The 16,571-nt window shown below is 40.5% G+C and overlaps 1 protein-coding gene across 12 annotated transcripts in view; it reads right to left on the bottom strand.

The window, feature by feature from the left end:
* Window positions 1-368: 368 nt before the first annotated feature.
* The window catches only part of LOC113058463 (unconventional myosin-XVIIIa-like), an 89,662-nt gene continuing 73,459 nt past the window's right edge, over window positions 369-16,571 (bottom strand). For 6 of the 12 annotated variants that reach the window (XM_026226389.1, XM_026226391.1, XM_026226392.1 and 3 more), the window contains 9 exons: window positions 16,206-16,322; window positions 15,040-15,123; window positions 13,962-14,099; window positions 12,866-13,051; window positions 11,741-11,880; window positions 10,021-10,065; window positions 5,812-5,934; window positions 3,488-4,970; window positions 369-2,400 (listed from right to left, as the gene is read on the bottom strand). In XM_026226389.1, the coding sequence (XP_026082174.1) occupies window positions 3,500-4,970; window positions 5,812-5,934; window positions 10,021-10,065; window positions 11,741-11,880; window positions 12,866-13,051; window positions 13,962-14,099; window positions 15,040-15,123; window positions 16,206-16,322 (2,304 nt within the window). In that variant the 3' untranslated portion in view covers window positions 369-2,400; window positions 3,488-3,499. Of the gene's footprint in view, window positions 2,401-3,487; window positions 4,971-5,811; window positions 5,935-10,020; window positions 10,066-11,740; window positions 11,881-12,865; window positions 13,052-13,961; window positions 14,100-15,039; window positions 15,124-16,205; window positions 16,323-16,571 lie in introns of those variants that run through there. The other 6 variants (XM_026226393.1, XM_026226400.1, XM_026226390.1 and 3 more) reach the window with 5 other exon arrangements.

The following is a 16,571-nucleotide window of genomic DNA, read 5'->3' as shown; positions in this document are numbered from 1 at the left end:
GGAGCCAATGGAAAGCTCAAGCTGAGCTGTGCCCAGAAAGCTGCCTTTCCTATTGTTAGCTGATACAGATTACTGCAAGCCTTCCTATTGTGCCAAGGAGCAAACTGCCAATGGAAAAGAAAAGCTTGTTGAATGTGAACCATAGGCAGTGCTTTTCTATTCTGTGTAATTTGGATGCATATCTTGTATTTAAATACTGAAATTTAAGGCTTCATTCAGATGTTTCACCTGACCTTTGAGAAATGTAAGAAAGACAGAATGTGTTGCTCTTACAGAGATGGTGAATATTGCAGGTTTTATCTTCCTACTAACATGACAAATTAAAATCTAAAAGCTTTGGATAAATAAAAAAATGTAAAGCTGCTGTGTGCATTTAATTTTATTTATTGCATTAAAATAGGACTCAGAGTGGAGTTAAAAGAGACATTTTTCTACTCAACCAAGATGGGACGGGGAAAATTGTTGAGCATACCAACAAAAATGTTTTTCCTTTTGTGACTGTTATTAAAAGAAAATGCATTATGAAATAAGCATGTTGAAACAAGTCTAAAACAATCACAATCATTTATTTACAATATATTAAACTGTAATGCAAAATTATTATCAAGTGGTCATTTATTCAAAAGAAAATAAACATTAGCTATTTTGAAAGCTAGAATGAATCATACAGATATTTATAATTTTTATATTAATGTGTACAGCCAGCAAATGTTATGCATCTTGTAGCCACGTTTTAATTTGCCAGAAACATCATAAAAAGCTCATTTTTCATATTAAAATCAATATTGGCTGCATAGAAAAGAGGATAAAGTGGATGACCCTTGCAGAGGGTCTCTAAAACCATGTTAAATACACACGTGGTCTCCCTTTAAAAATCGAAGAGAATGACATCCTTTCGTTGCCATTATATGCTGTTGCTTTATATTCTGCCAGCTTCATCATAAATACTACAACGAAAGCAGAACAACAAAACAGAAGGCAACAATGGAAATCTGAGGGGTGTGTGTCCATACGAGTTCAAGTGAGTCTCAAAGTCATTAGGTAAGGCCCCAAAAAAAATGGATGAATCCAATGTGATGACATGCAGCAGGGAAGCTGGGATTTCACAGTATCAGTTCTGTCAAACATCTCCATCTCCATCTGTTTCTGGTTGCATCACATCAGCGAAAAAAAAGCAACTTTGAAGCGGTTTATCCAGTATCGGTAGAGCTGGATGATAAATTACCCCAATGCCCCATATATCCAGGATCATGGGCATTCCCTTGGGAAAGCCGGACATCTATGATAAAAAAAGCCTGAGAACAATAACAACCACAACAAGAAAGTGTGGGAATAAACCGTTGAGCCATACAATGTCCACTATGAGCAAACACGTACTATGGTCAATTCAGTCAAAACAGAACAAGACAGGCATATTATGGAGGGGGAAAAAAGCTTTTAGAGTCCAGACCTGATCTGCCCAAAACGCTGCCCTCTTCTCGTATCATTGACCTGATCGCCTTTTTTCCTCTCCACTCAAATCATCAAAGCAAAGTGAAGACCGAGAGGAGAAATGGGCTCTCTCTCACTTACCCGAGCAAAAAACATGACTCCTTCACTGTATGAAAGCGAAGAGGTGGAGAGAGAACGATACAAGCAGGTCTGTGAAAACAACAGTCGTGGAGACCTTAAATCAGCCCCACCTCATCTCAAGTCAAGAAAAAAATAAAATAAAAATTAGCTCGCATACCTAAAACAACGTTTTTTGTTTTTTTTTGGTAATATAATATTTTCATTGCCTTTTTCTCTTGGCTTCTTTTCTTTTAAATCTAACACAACAGAAAGATCCAGAGATTTCACGTTTCCACAATGCCATGTATCTTTGGCTCAGGCCTGACCATGCAAGAGGCTGCAGCGCGTTGCCCCAAGCAATATCCATTACTGAATCTGACCGGAGTAGGAATGCAAGCACAGCGTTTGGTAAAGTCGCTGCTTCTTTAGAAAGAAAGAGAAAGAACGTCAGAAGTAAAAGCACACAAAGAGGAAAGAGTCAACAGTGGTGTGACTCATGATGCTGTACAAACCCTTTAAAGCTCGAAACACAAAGCACATGTGAAATAATAATACTAATAACAAGTCAAAAGAAACGAGGGGTATGTCTTTGTCAGAGTGCGTCCCATCATGCTCCACTTCTGCTGAAATCCTCTCATCTGGATCAGAGTTGAAGGAAGACACTGATTAAACTCTTAAGCTTGTGAATGTGTGCGCGGGGGCAGCTATGCGGTGGTCTCGCCATCGCTGTTATTCAGGTAGCTGCTGCGTTTGTTGAGGGAGAGGTAGGTGCTTCGGCCTTCCTCTTTTTCTTCTTCCTCTTCCTCGTCAGATCTGTCAAGGCAGAAGCGTCTGCGACCTGAGGGTGGGCTAGAGGTGGGGAGACAGAGAAGCTTTGATTAGGATCAGCATGTTGAAAGAGAGACCAAAGAGGATAATCTCTGAAGCAATGTTGGGTTATCAAAATTCAGATTGTAGGTTAAGGATATTTAAAAGGCCCTATAACTCAGTATCATCTTTGGTGAAGCATTAGAGGTGCAGAATGAGCCACACAAATCACATGCAAATCACACCATGTGTAGTGCTCTGAAACATGATCTTAGTGGATAATTGTTAGTGAAGTTGTACAAGCAAACAGCAAAAAATGATACGATTGTAATCGTAAGTTCATTATTTTGTGCGCTATGGCTGATTACGGATACATGTAAAAATTCTATACTATTTTATCTGAATATCTAAAAGTTTAATACAAATAAAATTATGTATATTAAAAATCTCCTGCTATAAAAATCTATTTTCCATATTAAACAACTTGTAATATTCTTGATGTCTACTCATAATCTTATCAGTGAATTAACATATAAATGAACTGTGTCCTCTAATTATACGAAAACGAATAGACCGATGTAGAGAAAGCATAAATACCTCACCCTCTTCAAAAAGTCTGTGATAAATTTTCATGTCACTGAGCTAATCTTCCCTTTGTCATAATAATACAAACTTCCGGTTAATTGCTGGCAAGCATTTCTGATCGATTTTCTGTTTAATCATGTCCGAGACCAGAGGACAAATTTCAAACTGATTTAGTGACAGCCCTGTTATCTTGTGGTTATACATCGCAAAATCTTTTCAGTCAATGATATAGAACAGTGGTTCTCAACCAGGAGACTTAATTCAAATGATAAAAGATTTATAACATTGAACTGACATGTGAAGTGCCAGAGCTACATATCAGCTTAGACAGAAGGGCCTTCAAGTCAAAAAGGTTGAGAGCTACTGATATAGAACTCCAAAAATTGCTGAAAAAAAAAAAAAAGAGCAATGAACACAGAGTAAAGTCAAATGGAGAGTAAAGTTATGGTAAACTGCAATGAATGCTGTCAGACGCTACTGAGGTACTTGAGTATTAGTTTAACACCATGCTTGTTGCATTCCTTCACTCCACACCAGGTATCACCTACTGCCATCTTTAGTCACTGTCAGGCCTGTACAGGTACTTCATCATAAGATTATCCACTTTCTTCTTCCTCTTCTTCTCCTCTTTCTTGGACAGTGGAGGAGATCCTTGAGAGGGGCCTTCAGGCTCCAGCTCTCCTTCAGAGCCCGATGCCTGTCTGCCAGGGGCCTTCTTGATACTGCTAGAGCTTCTGTAAGAAACAGTGGACACTCCTGAACTGGTGTCCGACTCTGTGCTAGACTCAGACTCTGAGGATGAGGAGGAAGATGAAGACTCTTTTTTGGACTTCTTCTTGGACTTCTTGCTCTTCTTCTTGGAGCTCCTCTTCTTGCGGTCATCATCGGAGCTGTCTGATTCCGAGCTGTGGCTTCTCTTATTCTTCTTCTTGCTCTTGCTCTTGCCCTTTTTGCTGCGGCTGCTGCGTGTGCTAAGGCTACTGCTGGAACGCATAAAGTCCACGGCTGAAGCAGAGCGGCGCAAACTGGAGGAGCGCCCACTGTCTCTGCCAGTCCTGGAACTGCTGGCACTCTTCCGGTCATCCTCCTCCTCACCAGGTTTATCTTTCTCTACTTCAGAGTCTTCCAAGCTGGTGCGCTTGAACTTGATAGGCTTGAAGCTTAACACTTCATTAATGGCAGCCTCCAGGTCAGGGTCCAGGTAGTTGCGGTGACTGACCGGCTTGACGTCCGAGACATCAGGCGGGCTGGAGTCAGTGGTCCGGGCTTGTGGAGGCATGGAGAAGCTTCGGCCAGAGGTAGAGTGAGGGCTGTAAGCGCTGGAGCGAGCCTCGCTGAATGCTGTGCTTTGGCTATCATCATCTTCATCAAATTCACTGAGGCGACAGCTGCGAGCCAGTGACATGCGGGAGTCGGCGCGGCTCACACTGCCTGGGCTGCGGTGGCTCAGGCTGGGGCTGATGGCTGAACCGTATTCACTCTGCCGATCATCAAGACGAGGCATGCTCCGGTGCCGGCTTACTAAACTCATGCGACTCACGCTGGAAATGGCATCGTCATCTAGGTCCATCGCAGTACGGTGGGTGGAAACCCGGCTCGGAGTTACAGAGGACACAATGGACTCCTTATCGAACTCCGACCAGCGGCTGTCCATACCCTTCCTCGCTCGACTGGCAGCTTCCGAGTAGGCCTGAGAGATGACAGAACCCCGATCATCAAGATCATCTCCTGCCTTCCTCCAGGAGTTGACAGAAGAAGATTCCTCCTCAGCATCCTGCTTGACTTTGTTTTTGCGGAAGGAGGAGAGGTCCTGGGAATCAGATTGTGCTTTGAGGGTGTTGAGGAGTGAACTCTCGTCTCCCTTACCTCCAATGGAGTCCTTCATGTTGGAGCGTTTCCTGTAGCTGAGGGAACTCATGACAGACACAGGCCTGCTGGATTCTAACTCTTTACTTTTGCCACTGCCTTTCCATTCTTTACCCTCTTCCCACTCTTTTCCCTCCTTTCCGTCAACATTTACAGCAAATCTAGACGAAGGAGGGGCAGACGAGGTGTGCACAGAGTAGAAAGACAAACAGACAGAGGGAGGAGAGGAGAGAGATGGAAATATGAGAATGAGAAAACTTAAACTTAAAAGATGACTGACACCCAAAGAGAGAATAACAGTAGAGGTTTATCCAAGCAGACAGGGCAGAATATAGATGAAAGTTTGATGTGACAGCAGGGAATAGAAGGCAGGCTCCAGCTTCTGTGATTCAAAATCAATAGTTAATCCATAAACTCAGGAATAAATATCGACATAAAGATCCTTTTCGGTAGAAATCTTACAGGTAATTGCATAAAAATGGGTTACTGACCACGATTTCTTTACAGGATGATTTACGCTAGAAAATGTTAATTAAAAAAAAATCACAGACCGTAATCTGGAGCCAACTTCCCATAAGACGGCACCTCAAAGATATTATTAAAATAATCAAAATGATTGCTTCAAAAGTTCAAGGTTTTAAAAAGGTGCAAGAACCTCAAGAGCCAAACTTAAATCTTCTGGTTAAAAAAAAAAAAAAAAAAAAAAACAGGAAAGAATCGAAAGTGTCCGCCGGTGGGAAGACCTATTCATCTTCAGCAGAAAGGCACAGGTAGGCATGCCAACTGGCCAGTGGGCATATCCATTAATCTGCCTGTGAAGCTGTTCCCTTTTATACAGGCCTCTGTTATCAAACTGCTGACAATGGGGAGAATAAGCTAGACAATATCAACAGAAAAATCCCTTAGCGCTTGCTAATTAGCTTTTCCAAACACCTTTTTCTTTCTTGCTGCACTGGGTTCAGGTTAAACCATTCTGTTAGAAAATGACATTGCAGGACTGACCTTGAGCTCTTCAGACTACCATCATCTGACAGGTTCTTGGCAGAGCCCTTGTTTTTGGACAGCCATGACTTCACCCCATCAACGCGGTCCTCCACCTCAGAGTCAGTATCAGAGGCACCATCACTGTGAAGGGGGAAGAGAGGGAATGCCAACAAAATTAACAAGCAGAATTTGTACATAAATATTGTTAGTAGGTGGAACACAGGGATTTATGGTGGAGGCACAACAGTATGGATACATGCGCTCAATCTCTAGAAACCTGGAAAAGGCCTCTGTATTAGTAAGTCAGACTCCTAGTCCAACAACAGTATCCTGCAGCTAGCTGGCTTTGTTTAATGTGTGAAGCATCCAAAAAGGGTGAGGTCAGTACAACTCCAAGCCAAACCAGAAGAAAGGACAGCATTGAAAAGAGAAAAACCATGCAGACTGTAGCTTAGCAGACAATAGCTCTGTTCCAAAATCGAGCTGGCTGCCAGCATTTTAAGGGATCATTAACATGCTCCTATAAAAAAAAATTAAAAAAGGCTGCTAACTAGCCATTCAAACAGCTGAAAAGCTGATTTTATTTCTTATATATATTGTGATGTACTGTATAGTTGAAGCGCATGATTGTAAAGCACTTTGGTCAACTCGAAGTAGTTTTAAACCGTGTTCTAGAATACATTTGAAATTGACATTGAATAAAAACTGAATTAGGAATTACAGGAAGTACTAGGCTTGAGAAAGATCCTCCTTAATAATTAGACTTGGACTACTATGTTAAAGGATGGTATGAAAGAACAAGTAGTTTTGGGACTGCAATTAACTTGACTCACCATGCTAGCAATACCATGCATCTCTGGATACAAATAGGTTTTGTGGGGAAGTGTTGCGCTGTCAATAAGAACAAGTAAACACTGCCTGAATGTCCCTGGGAGCAGATGCATTAACACCTTGTACGGAAAGCAGCGCTGTGCATCCCAGTCCTGTTTGCTCATTTCTCTGGACCAGATAAAACCATTGGATTTATGTTTGCCTGTATTTGCAAGTCAATGCTTCTCTGCCTCTTTAGATTAGTCTTATCCTCCACTTATCGCACACCGCACTGAATAACTATGAATTGCCCTTCAAGGACCTAGAGTGCTAAAATGTCTCCATATATGCACAAACAGGATACCTTTAAAGATTTTGTGATGGGAGATTATGAACCGGGCCTTTTTTTTCTCCACAATTTTGTTTCTATTTTACATTTTAATAATCATTGTAACTGTCCTCCAGCACCGTAGCAGTCAAATATCTCCAAATGAAACTATACGACATACAGTAGCTCATTAATGGAGGCGTAGAGAGAAGGTTAACTCTGAAGCAGCAGCTGCTTTTCTCTGACATTAGGGTTCCAGGCTGCTTAGCTCTCCGTTTGTGGTATTATGCATATGAGAATATTATATATGCATGGACCCACGAGATAGCACAGATGGCACTAAACACTAACTGTACACTCACAGTATGGGTGTTGGAGAGGGTCTAAATTAGTAGATCTGATACACTCAAGCGACTACACTAAGGACAAAAGAAGCTGTTGTCAAATGCGTAGCGCTCTGCCGATACAGGCAGGAAACTGACGAGTGCCAGAGTGTGTATTTCTTCAAGAGCCCTTTTGGCTCTTGTGTAAGCCCCTAGTGCCCTGGAGGTAAACTGAGTTGAGAACGTTGTGTGAATAAGCCTTGAGCTCTGCTAGCCAGCCCATCGCTAAACAGTGGAACAGCAGGGTCTTTGTAATAAAGCGCTAATACAAAATGTCACACACAATTTATGTCCTTGACCATATACCATTAGTTAAGCTGCACCTAAGCCCAGGGGAACAAACAAACAACACAGTGAGAGAGGAGAGACATTAATTGTCTGTGACAACGTGCCTCCATTGGTTGTACATCTCTGTTACAGGCTATTACATTTATCATTAGCACCTACAGAACTCTCTCAACCCCTTTATTTTTTCCCCAGTCTCTGTTTCTCTCTCTATCCCCACTCGCTCTTCGGCCCTGACCCTTAAATGAGGAGGATTTGGATTTTTATATTGTGCAACAGTTTATTGGCATTGTCTCTTGACTATTTCTTTACCAACTGTATATGAACTTAAAACATGTCAAACATCTGCCTTAATCCGAAAAAATAAATAGTTATTAAAAATGAATGAATGTTATGGTTATTTACTCTCATTTCATTCCAAACCAGCATGACTATCTTCTGTGAAATTCAAATAGTTACATTTTTCACAACTACACTCTTCAATCCAATGAAAATGAATGGGAACTGGGGCTGTTAAACTGAAGAATGGCAAAAAAAAGAACAATAAATGTTACAAAAATATGACTTGGGTATAAAGTCTTCTGATGAAATGGACAACATTGGCTACTACTATTTTACTATACTTTTATGATGCTTTTGTGTCATTTTTGAACATACTAATGCAAAATTACCAATACCTGAAACAATTCTAACTGCAATTTATTTCAATAATAAATCACTTAATGATTTCATTTTTAAATTGAGAGCTGCATATTATTTGTTATATATTAACAATTGATGTGAATAACATTTTCTTTCAAAAAATATTAAAATATAAGCTAATTAAAAATATGAATAAAAACTTCAATAGTATCTCTCTCTCTCTCTCTCTCTCTCTCTCTCTCTCTCTCTCTCTCTCTCTATAGAGATATATATATATAACACTAAAACAATACAGATACACTAAAAACTAATTCAGAAAGGAAGGAGGTGCATTTACTCTGTACATTATAGTGTGAATGTTTTATAATCCATTTATGTTCAGTGGCACTTACAGTTAGTCACTAAGACACTGAACTCTCCCGTCAATGATTAACCAGAAAATCTTCATAAATATTTAAAATCAATCATGACATATTATAAACAAAATGTTTAAATTATGTTTTAGCTTCAAATATAGGCTCATGAACTGGGCCGTGGAACAACGCTCCTAATTATAGCACATTTCAAATGATCTGTTCTGCTCATTTGTCATTTGTTCTGCCCTGTCTATTCTTTCATATGCTTTGGGAAAATCTGAATAATCAGTTCCCTACTAATGTTCTGCACTAAGGTTTGTATTTAACTAACAAACCTCTTGTAGCCGGTCTCAGTTACAATAATGCAACATGAACTCCCCAATTAAATGAGCAGGCCAGAAGGGTCAACATCCCTGCATGAACTCAAACAAACATTTCTGGAATGGCACATCCATCTAAACCTGATCAGTAATGCACAGACCGGCCATTAGCTTTTAATACTTTCTCACATGATGTAATAAGTGGTGCTTAGAGCTTAAGGGTTTTTAAAACTGGAAAACGCTCTAAGTGGCAAACAGTGCAGACCAAGGGCTATTGACAGGGGAACGAAATGGCTTAAAGCCAAGAGCTGGTACTCTGTTGTAGGCCGTTGCCAGATGAGTTGGGGGGCTTTTTGTAGGACATTTGAGGGTTATTCATTATTTACCCTCATGGTTGAAAGATTGATGAGGAACACGCCTTCCTTTCCTGCCTTAAGAGGCTGCTAAGTCCCAAGAACAGAAGTGTGAATAATTCAAGGGAGTGAGAGAGAGAAAGAGAGGTAAAGGAAGGCCAAGAAGGAGGGATGGCAGAGCATAAGCTTGCAGATGTTCGTACAAGGCCCTGCAGCGTCCAACAAGTCTGCATGTGGATCCTTCTGGCCCTTGAGTTAGACAGCCAGGGGACGGACCATGGTCTGGACCCTGCGGGCATGTACCTACATCAGGCCTGCAATCCAAATGGTTCTTACCCGTCACTGGAAGCCAGTCCCACTGGTGAAGCATGAGGTATCCAAAAGTTCAACATTTCAAATAAGGGGTTTAGGGTAAGGGAATCGCCTCTGGGGAGGGTAACCAAGTAGGGACCATGCTTGGCTTAAAAAAAGCATGCAGTTTGTAGTATGCATACATTATGTATGAGGCATTGTGCATAAAAAGGAGAAAACCATATTTGTGATGTTAGTTGTCATGCCCGGAAGTGTGATGCAGTGTCGACATGATGCTACTTTTCTTTCCGTGAGCTGAAGTCGAGATTTACAATACAGAATATTCCATATTCTGTATTTCATTTCTCGAAAATTATTGCATGTATACTGCATCATCTTCCTTTGAGGGCAAAGGAGAATCAAAATATGTTAGCGTAAGTTCAAACTTTAACTCCTCACATCTTGTTCTTTCGTTTCTGATACTTAGTCACCATGTCTTGTAAACTGGAGGAGGGAGGGAAATGAGACACAAAGAAAAAAACAAGAAGAAGAAATAAGTGAATTACAAATGGAGGAGAAAAGAACAATGGCTGTAAGAAAACTAAAAACAGTAAGTCATGGGGCCCTATTTTAACGATCTGAAACGCAAGTGTCAAAGCGCGAAGCGCAAGTAACTTTGTGGGCGGGTCTCGGCGCTGTTGCTATTTTCCCGGCGGGATAAATGGCTCTTGCGCCCGGCGCAAATCTAAAATGGGTTGGTCTGAAGTAGCTTCATTATTCATAGGTGTGGTTTGGGCGTAACGTGAAATAAACCAATCAGAGCGTCATCCAACATTCCCTTTAAAAGCAGGTGCGCAAGTTCCATTATGGATTGCTATTATTATGGCGTATTTACCAGGCGCACGCCAGGAGCGGTTCACAGCCGAGGAGACTGATGTTCTTGTAAGAGCAGTGAAAGACAGAGAAGTTGTGTTGTATGGGGATGGGAGAAACCCACCCAAAATAGCGTCGGTTAAACAGGCGTGGGAGGAAATAGCCACAAATGTTTCATCGATTTTTTTTTTCCTGGTTCTTGACGGACAAACCAATTTGTCAGATGTCCTTATATACATATATGACCTCAAACAGGTCTGATCCTTAATTACTACAATTAGCCTGAATAATTTGTAAGCTAGATTTATGCCTATTTTGTTCACATCTTCGTGGCACACCACAATGATTTCCGTCATCTCATGTGTTAATATTTTTTTAGTGTAACAATTTATGATTTGCAAAAATAACTGTTGCATCTGTTTAGATTACATGAGCAAAGTGTATGCGCGTTGTGCACGCAATACATTATGGTCAAGCATGCGCCCTTAAAATAGCATAATGAACAACGCGCAACGCGCCACTGACTTTAGACTAGGTTTTTTCTGGTCAGTGGCGCAATTGTTTAATGGAACAGCAAAATAGCACCAGGGATTGTTTGCGCCGGAACACGCCTCCTTTTTTGCGCTGAACCGCCCAGGGAGCGCAAGTTCATTCACTAGTTTAGCGACGTGCTTCTGTGGAGGGAAAAGCGCGCTTTGCGCAGGTGCAAAATAGGAATGACACATGCGTCGGTGTACAAAGTCAATTGCGCTGGGTGCAAGATAGGGCCCATGGTCTTAAAAACAGCTTGTGATTGAATATGCATCATGTCTGATTTCTAGCGATACATATTTCTCAAGATGTTTACCCAGAATTTTTTACTTTTGCTCTGCGTAACCCTTATGAAGTGTGAGGGTGGCACCATTTACTGTTATTTGGATGACTGGAATTCTTCTAGGCACATAAACAAGCAAATAAACTCTGCTCTGTGCAGTAAGGTTCAAGTCACTGGGAGAAGCGGAGCGGCACGGAATGAGGCTGAACGGAGATGACTTCCTCTGACAGATGAGGCCAAGTACATAAAAAAGGAGCTCCAAATTATGTGCGGCAGTTGTCGAAGCATAAATATTTAAGAGAGTGTGAATAAGAGATGACTGAGACTGGCTCGCTGATTGCAATCTCCAAAAGATCAGTGAATAGTGCATTCATCCAGTTCATAGTATCTTCTCTCTCTCTTTTTCTATTGGTTATTTTACCCACTTAAACACACAGAGAAGTTCTCCTAAGGTATACAAAAGAAAAGAGTCCTCAAAGTAGCAAGTGTTACCTGTTGATGAGATCCTCGTTGTCATCACTCTCCATCTCATCCTCAATAGCAGCCTGGAGGTCTCCGATTCTCTTGAAGGCCAGCTTGAGATCCGCTTGGAGACTCTGGTTTGCTGCTTCCAAACTCTCAATATCTATTTCCTAAAGAGACAGGGATACAGTTCAGTCTAACTAAGGAGACACGTGTTTCTGCCTATTTTTGCATTTAGATTACCTTTGCTTCAGTCATGAAACATTCACTTATATGTAATATTGGAAACTGTAAGAATTAAAAAATGCTTTGAGTGTAAATTTTTAGGAATCTCAAAATGAATATTATATTATTTTTCTCAATGTACATGAGTGTTGTTACGTTAACTGAATTTTAAAATACCAAAAAGCAGAAAATAAATAAATAGAGGGGAAAAAAAGCTCAAAAAATAAAGTAAAATAAGTTTTACAAATGAAATTACTAATACTAAAACTAAATAGAAATATTACAATACAATCTAATAAAAATAAACAAAATGTAATAGAAAAAAAAAATTGGATTAGCTATTTATTGGTTATTGGCCAACACCTGGAAATTAGTAGTTAATTAATAGCTAGACTATATTAGCCATAATTGTAATATTAGTCCATCCTTAGTAAATCAAGATATGATTTATGTCTTTATTGACCTGATGTCATGCTGGTAGAAAGAAGAGCCCTGTTCAAACTTTTGCCAAAATGTTACACCCCGTATTTTAAATGTCACTGTATGAATTATGAGGTTTAATCATACTTGTTAACTAGAGGGTCCATATTGGGTGTATGTATCATTTCTGCTTTCATCACATGCTTAGGGATAGTTCACTCAAAAAATGAAAATTCTGTCATCATTTATCTACCTCGTGTAATTCCAAAACTGTATGCCTTTCTTTGTGGAATATAAAAGAATACACTCTGAGAAAAGTCTCAGTGTTTTTTGACCATACAACATTCCTCAAAATATTTTTTTTATGTTCTGCAGAAGAAGGAAGAAGTCAAACCGGTTTGGAATGACATGAGGGTGAGTAAATGATGACAGAACTTAAATTTTTGGGTGCACTATGCCTTGAAGACACTTCAGAATGAGAATGTCAGTGAAGCAGAACAGGCTTCTCACCAGCTCGTGTTTCTTGCGGCTGGCTTCCGCTTCCTTCTTGGCCAGCTCGACCATCTCCTCCTTGATGTCTCGAATCTGCCTCAGGAGACGCTTGTTCTGTTCTTTCTCCCGGTTCTCGCTGGCACTGCGTTGGTCTCGTTCCTCAGTCAACTTCTCGAGATTCTCTTTCAGCCTCGCTACAAGACTCTGAAGAAGACACAATCACTTATTTAACACATATATGCAGCAATATCATGCACCATCGCTTAAGAGTTTCTGGACACACTATGGTTGCTTACAGAATCCTACAAGTCTAGCACTGAAATATACAAGATTGTCAAGCTATCCATATGGTATGAAACTCCAAATCACTTCCAAAGCCACTTTTCTGTGATATTTCACACCAATGGTGGGCTGTACTGGCATCGAAACTCAAAAGTATCTGCAGATTAGGAAAATAGATATTCTTTACAGCTTCGGATGGGCATGGTTTAAACAAGCTGCCTTTAGAGATAACACTGCCCTATCCTTAACTGAGCTATACGGCCAACAAATCAGTAATATTGCTTTTAAATCACAGATTTTGCTGTGGGCGCAGTATATGTTTGTAATTTGTGCAGAGTGCCAATTGTAATTCTGCAGGTGAACAGGAGCACCCAACAGAGATGAATGGCGAAGAGGACTGGCTCTTGGAAAATGTGACTTAAGGAGTAAAAAAACACATCAAATCAAACAAAACAAAACGCTGAAATAAAGTGCATTAGAGGAAACACAGTAAATACACTAGTTGCACTGCAAAAACAGATGACCCTCTGCCTCCAGCAACATAAAATATCTGCCATGAAATGAAATGTACATTTCCTCTCTAAAAGGGGACTGACACTGTTGATTTGAAAAACACAGAGGGGGGATGGAAACAATACACGTTTTGTATTTTAAGACACTTCTAGTACAAGGGTTAAAGGTCTATAGAGCATTAGGCCAATGGGGAAGTCTCGGTGAGTGTGTAGATTTATTTCTCACTTATCTAACACATAAGTGCCCGCGCACTGACCTTTTGACACATCCAGCAGCCCCCTGCTCAGCCCACATGAGCACATGCATCCTGCCCACTAACCTCCAAGCGTTTGACCTGTGTCTTCTCAAACTCCATCTTGGTCTCCAGCTCACGGATCTTGGCCTCCTGCCGGCTGACCAGAGACTTGTCCACCATGGACTGCTGTTGGAACTCTAGCTGACTCTGCAGGGCTGTGAGCTGCCAAACACACACATGCATAGTGAGAGTTCACACAAATACACTGAGCAAGAACAGCAATCTGTATTTCACGGAAATACTGAATATAACCATTATCTGCTGAGCAGCGACTCAAAGAGACAAAGCCCTCACCACCACGGGGTGCCTTTAAAGAGGCCTGCCTAGTTTATCAGCCTTTAAACCAGCTCTGCTGCTTTACATTGAGTGATAAGTCAAACCCAGTTCAGCCCCATTACATTTTGTTCTGAATACACTTATGGCCAGATAGAGTTGTTGAGCAAATTACTCAAATTACTCAAATTTGGGGGAATCCAACTGTTCCCTACAGTATGGGACAATAAATTGGCAAAGAGACTGTAGAGAGTGCAGAGAGTTCAATTCTTAGAGAGGCGGAGTCTGAGCCTATCATTAAATATTCAAAAGCTGAGGGGTGGAGAGTGGAGAGTGTTAATATAATTAAAGTTGTAAGATATAATTAAAGATAATTAAAGGCGCTGTGTAGACTGATCAGTATGTGATAATAAAGTACCGTGAGAATGTTTCAAAAACAATTTTCGCGGCATTTCGCAATATTTTGTTGTCACTTCAAGCCGAACACACCTAATGGTTTGAGAGGGTTACATGTCAAATTCTATCATTAAAAAGAATCAAGTTCTGATTCTCCTTTAAAAAGTAAAATGCTGAGGGGGCGGAGTCTGATCATGTAATTAAAGATTCAAAACCTGAGAAAGTGGAGTCTGATGCTATCATTAAAGAGTCAGTGGTTAAAAGGGGCAAAGTTTGATCCTATCATTAAAGAGTCGAAAGACCTAAGCTCACCTTCGATAGAAATAAAACATAACAGAAGCTGAATTCTAATTGAGTCCACTTAGGCTGTGCTCTGAGAATACAAGTTACAGTGTTGACTTGCATTTCTGTAAGGATGCCAAAGTGAATTCACCTTCTCCTGGACGTCCTGTTTCTCCTTCATGGCCTCCTCCAGCTGGGCCTGTAGGTCACTGATCTGGGCCAGATTCTGTGTGGACTACACAAGAACACACCACAGAGTCTTTTACACAGCACAGTACAACCTGAATGTACAATTCCTTAATATGTATCCACTTGAAGAGATCTGAAAGTCATTTGTTATGCTATATACATGATAGCTTTAAGTGTGCACATTTTTCTGTATGTGTGAAATATCAAAATGAAACATATCCATTAGTCATTATGATGAATTTTGCATTGTTTATAAAAGGGGAACTTAATTTTCTCAAGCATATCTGTCTAGTATAGCATTAAAAAACAGCATTTAGAGAACATACAAAAGAAATGGGCAGTATTCACTATGATCATGTTATTTTGGTGATACATCTTACAGTACATTGCAAACTATTTAGCAACTGACAGACATGCAATCTTATGGTCTGTAATGACATTTCACATAAAAATGGCAGCAATAAATGGCATGTTAACAGAAGCATGAGTGAAATGGAGTGGAGATAGTGAGAGAGTTTGAATGCCTCAAGTATGATTGTGACTTTTTCAAAATCTGTGCAGTGCTCACATTAATGAACCATAGAGCTGTTGAAGTAAACCAAGGGGAATAGGGCTGTTCCATTGGAAAGGATCTGTTTACTTAGGGTCTGTGGAGATGCATCAATCATCTCTACACATCGCTGCCATAGCAGGATGCTGTGTTTAAAACAATCTTAATGACAATTAACCCACGCGCTCAAATACACGACAATCGCTGCAGTGACACCTTCACACTGGCATGAGCAGCCAATCAAAAAGAGCTCTATCTGCACATTCTAAATGATGCTGTCGATTTGATTTGCATGATGGAAGCATGTTGCCGAGAAACAGCTATGAATCATACTGGAAAATGTCAAATATGCTGAAATGATGAAGCATGCAATATGCGCAGTGGCAAAAGATATAATCAAAAAGGACAACACCACTGTGAATAAAAATGCTTTTTAGGCTCGTTTCACACCACTCTTGCTATGCAATAGCATTTAGCTTTTTGCTTGCTGTGAATGCTGGAACAGGTTAAATTTGTGTATGTTCACATAAATGAACATGATGATGACAGAGGTCTGTATAGAGATCTGACAGAGTTACCTGGGCAACGGCGGCTTTGTGTTTCTTCATGAGTTCGTTCAAGTCCTCCTGATCCTCCTCCATGCGAGACTGCAGGTCATTCTTCTCCCTCTGCAAACGACTCAGCTGCTCTTCAAGCTGCATGACAATCAAACAAAAGCGTAAGACCAACACAAATATGACTGCAATCTGAAATTAAAAAATGTCTGAGTAATAGAAAACAACCACTCTGACTGAGATGCTCAGCATTCTGGCAGCAGCAAATAAACAACGGACTTAACACAGTAAGACTCAAACCTCTGCAGGTCAGGAACACACGCAGCTGACCTCTCTGACTTTATTTTCAAACTGGAAGCCCAGCTCCTTTTAATTCCTTAAAGAGATCAT

This window comes from Carassius auratus, chromosome 40 (assembly GCF_003368295.1).
Source record: "Carassius auratus strain Wakin chromosome 40, ASM336829v1, whole genome shotgun sequence".
NCBI lineage: Eukaryota > Metazoa > Chordata > Actinopteri > Cypriniformes > Cyprinidae > Carassius > Carassius auratus.
This window is presented reverse-complemented; position numbering and strand designations above follow the sequence as displayed.